The sequence below is a fragment of the Trematomus bernacchii genome, unplaced genomic scaffold (assembly GCF_902827165.1).
Source record: "Trematomus bernacchii unplaced genomic scaffold, fTreBer1.1, whole genome shotgun sequence".
Taxonomy (NCBI): Eukaryota; Metazoa; Chordata; class Actinopteri; order Perciformes; family Nototheniidae; genus Trematomus; species Trematomus bernacchii.
In genome coordinates, this window is record NW_022987614.1 from 1959316 (window position 1) to 1967195 (window position 7880).

General features: G+C 42.6%; 1 protein-coding gene across 1 annotated transcript; it reads right to left on the minus strand.

The window, feature by feature from the left end:
- Positions 1 to 254: 254 nt before the first annotated feature.
- On the minus strand, positions 255 to 7523 carry LOC117483774 (extended synaptotagmin-2-like; the record flags this gene model as incomplete). The annotated part of the gene is made up of 9 exons (XM_034132121.1): positions 255 to 337; positions 655 to 704; positions 979 to 1084; positions 3111 to 3242; positions 3340 to 3438; positions 4064 to 4479; positions 4598 to 4747; positions 6418 to 6504; positions 7434 to 7523. Coding segments are annotated over 9 exons (1176 nt in total), but the record flags the coding sequence as incomplete, so codon positions are not given.
- Between the last annotated feature and the right edge of the window lie 357 nt (positions 7524 to 7880).

Genomic DNA, 7880 nt, shown 5'->3' on the forward strand with positions numbered 1-7880 from the left:
TATAAATATGGAATATATTTTCCATAGCAGTACATGGTAGTATTGGTGATATATTGAATATTCTACATGTGGAATACTCCCTTTAAAGCCTGGCTCTTCTTAAAGGGGAGGTCTGCCTTGCGACTGATGTGGTTAAATGGATCAAAGCTGCTTCTTCTTTACTTTGTACACTTAGTAAAAATAATAGATGTACTGTATCATTGTGGTGATGATGATGATGGTTGTGGTGATGATGGTTGTGGTGATGATGATTGTGATGATGATGATGGTGATTGTGATGGTTGTTTCGCTCTATAGTTGTTGAGGTTTCGTCAGACCATCTTCACTCAGCTCATACCTGCAGGAGGAGAAAGAGAAGCTTTTATTTTGAAAATCTGACAGATCCATGCTTTTATTTTGAAAATCTGACAGATACATGCTTTTATTTTGAAAATCTGACAGATCCATGCTTTTATTTTGAAAATCTGACAGATACATGCTTTTATTTTGAAAATCTGACAGATCCATGCTTTTATTTTGGAAATCTGACAGATACATGCTTTTATTTTGATTCAAAGATTTCTTAACATCATACATGAAACTGAGCTGTTTGTTGGTCTTCATATTTGTATGATCAGAGTTTTATAAATAATAAGTGAGATATCAATCACTCACCATTGTGTCCAACCCTTAGACGTGTCCTCGTACGTCAAATCCACCAGAACCTGAGGAGAAAAGACAACAGAGCTTATTTAAAAATGCTAAATCAAGTGTTTAAAAGACTGCAAACAGTTGATATGACATGAGCAGAATAATCTACCATCCTTGAAGATACTCTTGTAACACTATTTCAGGTAGATGAACACACTGGAATATTGTCAAAACTCAAGATTTAAATCCATAATCCTCAAACAAAGACTGCTTTATAGATAATTGGATTGATTTCAAGACATTTCTGTATTTAATGAAGCATGTAGAATCTGTAGTGAGAGAGCGTACCTTTCCCAGAAGGCCTTTGTGTTTGGAGAGCAGTCCTCCTCCGTTCTTCACCGCGACGTCCAGAGTGCGTCTGTGGAGCTCCACGAGAGACACACTGAACTCATAGCTGAGGAGGAGGAGGAGAGGAAACATTACCAATCATCAGCTGCTAAAATACCACGTTTAAAAGCACAAGGCGCTTTCACACCGGAGTACTTTTCCCAGGAATAGTTCCGATAGTTCCTGGGATTTTGCGTTCACACCAAAAAGATCTGGAGCTAGAACTTTTTTTTGCGAACCTTTTCACCCCTTTTTAGTGCCTGCTAAAGAGCAGGTACTTTCCTGGGGAGGAAAAGGTTCCAATTTCTGATTGGCTGGGCGAATTGCAAACCACGCCCCGTAAAACTCAGAAAAGTTTTTGTGAAGCCGCCATTTTATTTGCTCGCATTAGCATTATTAGCATTAGCATTAGCCCAGCGCACAAACGGAGAGAGACTAACTTATGGCAACACAAAAGAAAGGGGAGCGGTGGAGTGATGAGGAGGTGTCGGCGTTCTGGAGATTTACTCGGAAGAACTCCGGGGACTTCTGGCCGGGGACTTCGGGTGGCAGTATACGCCGTGAAGTTGTTTGCGGCCTGCCAGTAAACCCAAAGCAGAAGAAGAAGAAGTGACGTCAGCGGCTCCCTCAGGGACTTATTCCGGTTTGAACACGATTTACTAGATAGTTCCAGGAAATAAAAGTTCCGGGAACTATTCCTGGGAAAAAGTACTTGGTGTGAAAGCGCCTATAGTATTTATTTACAAGGCAATTCAAAGTGCTTTACAAAAATCAAAGACATTAAGGGCATAAAACACATTAGAAACATTAAAAAGCAAAGATAATAAAACATAAATAAAAGTTACAAAGTCTTCAGCCTGGATTTAAAAGTAGTCAGAGTTGCAGCGGACCTGCAGGTTTCTGGGAGTTTGTTCCAGATATCTGACAATATCCCTCACCAAATGCTCACTGTTAGGGAATAATTTGCTTAGGTATTCAACCTTCGAACCAGTTCATCATGTTCTCATCTCACTGTCTCCTTCCCATGGCATAGGTCTGCGGCCTTGGGTATTGCTGCTATCTCTCGTAAGGAGGAGCAGCTTGGGCGCATTGTTGTTGCCAGTCTATGACAGAGCACAAGCCGCCATGAGGTAGTTTACTGTTCAGGGACGTAGGTTCTCTGGCGCACATTCTTTCCTATGGACGAGAGCTCTAGTTAGATTCAGGGTCCATAATTGTTTAGTCTCACTGATAAAGAATGTTGATTATTACACTCCGAACTAGTTAAAACCTCGAGCTGCAGAAAGAGTTCTTCAGAATTGGTTTGGCAACCGCTGTGTCAACTCGTGACACACCACCTGTCTTGTCAATTCTCTGGCCGAAGCTCCAAATAAACCGTCAGTGTTTGCCATCAAAGCTCCAGCTCTCCTCGTGTCTCTTTGAGTCCTGACTCTCCATTGCTACAGAAGTTTCCCCCACCACACCCTCTGTGGGACTAATAAAGGGATTCTGATTCTTGTCAATCAACAAATTAACTAAAGACAGCGTTTGGTGATATCATTTGCTCTCACCATCCCATCAAGTCACTGTTTTTTTTTATCTACAAATCTACAAAGTGTTTTGTAAATATGTGGCTTGAAGGTTTCTGACAGTAAAATATGGGGGTAAAATGCCATTAGAGGAGGCCAAATGCAACGCTACCTTGTTAACAGACGACAACACCCCTTGTTGTTAAATACCAACCAACTATGTGCAATATATATATGCCGTTAATAACTGTGCAATATATACCTGGCTGCTAAATCCTCAGAACTGTTACAGGATGTGCATTTTGTAAATTATTCAACTTTTTTGACTGTTATTTTTTTTCATGCATGCTTCTTAGGTAACATTACGCTGTCTTTGGCTCTTTTCTGCTGTAACAAATGTACATTTCCCCTCTGTGGGACTAATAAAGGGATTCTGATTCTGATTAATAACGACAGATTTCTCTGGTTTGACAATTGTTGGAAAGATTTGGGATAACTCCACGAACTACATATCATAGATCTAGTTCTTTTTTGACTTTTAATGAAAACAAGTTGTCCAAAAAGGCCAGTGAAGGTGGGACTCACGTCTGGTCGTAAACGGGGTTGAGGGTCTTCTTGAAGGTGTGAGTTTTCCTCCTCCCTGACCTCCGTTTGTCGGGAAGCAGGTAGAGGCGGACGTACGGTTCCGAGCCGTGGTCCGTGAACGCTATCAGGTTTCTGAGGGAAGGGAAACAACAGATTATAACTGAAGACTTAAAAAACCCTCTCCTGATATATAGAGTCAGTAAAACTCCTGGTTCTGTGTTGTTCGTACCTGCAGCCGTGCACCACCACGATGAGTTTGTTCCTCTGGGAGGAGTGTCTGATGGTGAGCTGGATCTCACCCAGAGGGGAGTGACCAGGACCAGAACCACTGCAGAAAGAGAGAGAGAGAGGGGGTTAAACCATGGATGTAGAATAAGAACTGTATACAGCGTGGGAGGCGGGGTCTCGTTCTTTCCTATGAGAGCTGCTCATTGGCGCATGAGGACAAAATGGCCTGACATTCTCGAGAGCAAAACGTCACAAATTACCCATCATGCCTTGCTGTCAGAGCAGAAGTACCCGTATGTAGCTCATAGAGCGCAGTTGCGTTTTCCCGTAAGCCCCGCCCCCTGTCATTAAGCCCTGCCCACCTTCGGCTCAGTAGAATGAATGGAGAGAGAAAATAAATCTAGACTCGGCTTTTAGTGCATTTTACAACTTTAAGAAACGAATGATTCTAATAAGGGATGTAATAGTGTTCGTGCTGGGTAGTTTATTTCGTTTAAAAAAAATTATAAGCTGATTTACAGACTACTCTTTCCCGATGTTAGTCAATGGGGAAAAGTCTTTCTGGACCGGGTGACGTCACGGACTGATACGGGAGTTGTAGTACCGCCGTTTGGCCACAACGAATCCGGGGCACTTCCCTGGGGCTTGGTACACACAAACTGAAAGATTGACAATAAAGTTGAATTGACTTGAGATAAATTGATATGTGATAGTTTGATAGTTACTTCTGCAGCTGCGCGAGTCTCTGCTGGAGCTCCTGAGTGGCGTAAGGGTTGGAGATATCAGAAGCGATGCTTGGAGTCAGCTCTTTTCCGCCCGCCAGATATTGCTGCGACCCGGAAATGGCGAGATTAGAGGAGCTCCTCCCACTCAGAGCTAAACCTCCTCCTCTTCCTCCCTGCCCCAAATCAGTGCTCCCTACAGAGCGGTTCGGATCGTTGGCTTCTTTCCTTCGATTCATGACGTCCTGCGCCGACACTGAGGCGGAGCGAGGGATATCGAAGGTGGAGGAGGGAGGAACGGGGGAGTCGGAGGAAGAGGCGGCAGGTTGAGGGTTTGTTTTCTTGTTCTTGTTGACCTGCACTGAAGAGGGGGAGGAGGGTTCGGAGGAAGAGGGAGGGGTTTTGTCCAAGCTCAGCACCTGAAATTAAAACAGAATCAGAATCAGTGTAGAATCTGTGTTATATAATCATGTGCAATGCCTTGTGCCAAACATTTCCCAAATTGGGATCAATAAAGTACTTCTTCTCTTATCTTACCCTCAGAGCCATCTTCATCTTCAGCGTGCAGCTCGGGCCGGAGTTCTTGAGGGGGAAACGTTCATTTAAGGTCATTTCCTCGGCCTCCAGAAGGCGAGTCAGCGGCACCGTCAAAACGCCCAACGTACACTCGTGTTTCTCGTCTTTAATCTGGAAACACACGGAGGGGAAGTCATTGGTTTTGTCTTGAGTGTGTCTCGCCTTTACTGCGAATAATGTTTAGACTAGAGCAGCAAAGAAAATATAAAAAAACACCCATAGAGAGAGGCTTTTTGGAGACAGTTTACAGAATCAAAGCATTAAATGATAGCAATTTTGTTTAAATCTTTATGAATAATTGGTCAAAGTACAATAACGAGCAGTTTCTCTATATAAAGTGGGGTTTTAGATAATTTAATCTTTAATTTGGACAGAGTTCGACATCTTCTTTCTTCACTGAATCGTCAAAATTAAGATCCAGAGTCTCTCCACAGACTGTCTCGCCTCTACTGCTTATATATTTTAGACTAAATTAGCAAGGAAAATATTTAAAAAGGCCCAAAGAGAGAGTCTTTTTTGAGACAGTTTGCAGAATTAAACCATTAAGTTATAGCCATTTTGATTAAATGTTGATGAATAAGTCAAACGTCAAAGTACAAAGTGGGGTTATAGATAATTTAAAGGTCCCATGTCATGGCCATTTCTACTGATCATAATTCCATTGTTGAGGTCTACTAGAATAGATTTACATTGTTCAATGTTCCAAAATCACATTGGTTTCTCATACAGCGTCTCTGTATAGTATGTGTATTCACTCTCTGTCCTACATGCCTTGTTGGAGCTCCTGCCCCCCCCCCCCCCCCCCCCCCCCCCCCTCCCTGTAAGCCCAGTTTGCTCTGACAGTGGCTGCATCTCAGGTCGGTTAAATGGATTCCTTGCGTCCCTCACTTGCGTTGTTTCCCTGCGACTAGTCCCTCCCACCAGGGAAGCATGGAGAGACGCAAGGAAACCACGAGAAGCAGGGAAATGAGTTTTAAGAGCAATGGGACATCCTTTCCTCCGGAGCGTCACGTGAAGCGACGTCCGTTTGTGATGACGCTGCACAGCTGATTGTCTGACAGCAGCCAGCTCTGTCCCCGTTGTTTTCACAAACACCCCCGCCTCTGTTAGTACACATTTACTGACACAAACATTTGTATCATCTGTTGTAGACCCAAATACATTAAATAAAATAAGAACTCATTCTCAAAAAAGATAAACGCGGGGGGGGGGGGATGCTGAGGGGATGCTGAGGGGGCTGCAGCAGCCCCATCTGCGAGGCTCCACTAGCACCCGCATCCCCCCCCGTACCCCCAAACGCGGCGCACCTACAGTGTAAGCATGCCACGGTTTTTGCCGCGCTGCATTTAATCTTTAATTTGGACAGAGTACGACATCTTCTTTCTTCACTGAATCGTCAAAATTAAGATCCAGAGTCTCCCCATAGACCAGGGGTACTCAAATCTTTTTATTAAAGGTCCACTTGTGAATTGTATACAAGGTCACTGGTCCGGATCAATGCCAGTAGAAATGGCACTGTTTGTCTGTAGCCGATGCCTTCAACCTCGGCAAAAAAGGCATTAGAAGCATTAAGAAAGTCGCGGTTAACTTGCGGTTAACTTGCGGTCATGGTAATGGAACACAGGGTTCGGTCCGGATTGATTTGCAGTTCGGTACGGATCGGGACCTTGGTCCGGAGTTTGAGAAGCCCTGCCATAGACTGTCTCGCCTTTACTGCTTATAAAGTTTAGACCACAGAAGCAAAGAAAATATTAAAAAAAGACTAAGATTAGCCTCCGTACCTCGACCTCCAGCTCCTGGCTGCGGGGGTTATGGATCAGGAAGGTGAACGCCTCCTCCCACACCGGCTCATTGGTCTTATATCGGGTCTGAAGGACGAAACAACAGAGAGGAGTTAGAGGGAAATTTGGGTAAACTGGTCACAAACTCCATTAAATACAAAATAATATGTTTTTTTGTATTTAATAAGATAGAACAAGTCTGAAAATGGCATTTTATCCATTAAAATGTGTGAAGATTCAGCCAATTCCAAACGTATTGTACTGTTAGTTGCTCGCTAAATGTGCTAAGTTTAGCAGCTACAGTAGAGAATAGCTATCTTAGCATCGTTGGTGACATTATATTAAAATAAATTAACAGACTTATTGCATGAAAATTGTCTCCTAAATTACCACAGCGTATTTCTAAGGGAAAGTGCGCTGATAAGATATGATGATTTGTGTTTTACTTACAGAGCTGAATTCACCACACGGTTAGCCTAGCTTAGCATAAAGACTCGAAACTAGCCTGAAACATACAGTATCAAGGCGAAACTAGCTTTCCGGTCTTTATGCTAAGCTAGGCTAACAACACCCTGACTATCTTTGTACTTAATGAACGGACACAAGAAAGTAAGTTAACAACTTAAATTCACACAATGTTACAGTATCTGCTAACTAAAAGGCAAAGTTACCCCCAATCCATTTATTCCTATGATGTATTTCAAGTATTACTTTAGATAAAACGTACATAACTCTGTTGCGTTTTGAAATGAGGAGGATACATAAGATTATTACATTACATTACATGTTACTTGTTAGACGCTTTTATCCAAAGTGACTTACATACTCAATACTGTGAGCAATCCCCACAGGAGCAATTTGGGGTGAAGTGTCTCAGGGACACAGCGACATGCTGACTGCAGTGGGGTTTGAACCTGTGACCCCCCTGATCCCACCACCAACGCACTAACCCACTGCGCAACACGCCTCCCATTAAGGAGTATACTTCCTAAAATAACACCGTGTTTTGGTCTCACCTTGCTATCGTAGGACTTGTGTCCCACTCTGAACTGGACGAATGGATTTGGATCGCTGGTCACTTTTTTACCAGACTGCAGGAGAGGAAGAAAAACGTTTTACAAGCAAATAAATACACAAATATGAAGTCTTCAACTCTACAAGCTTTGGTAAAGATTGATCTCATATATAGCATATTCTTAACATAAAGAAATACAAGTAAACATCTGAAATTAAATCTAAAATTAAGTTGAATATGTATGTTTTTATATATTAAAGTGTAAAATACGTTTTGCCAACATGAGATGGCGCTAACTGTACAGTATGTTTAAAGCTTTCAAAATGTGGATTTTGAGCTCATACAGTGTCATTTTGGGCTTTGGTATCTTATATGTTTACCAAGATACCAAACTACCCGGAGCTACTCTTCACATTTCAGTCAAACGTGAATCTTTTAAAGTAGAGAC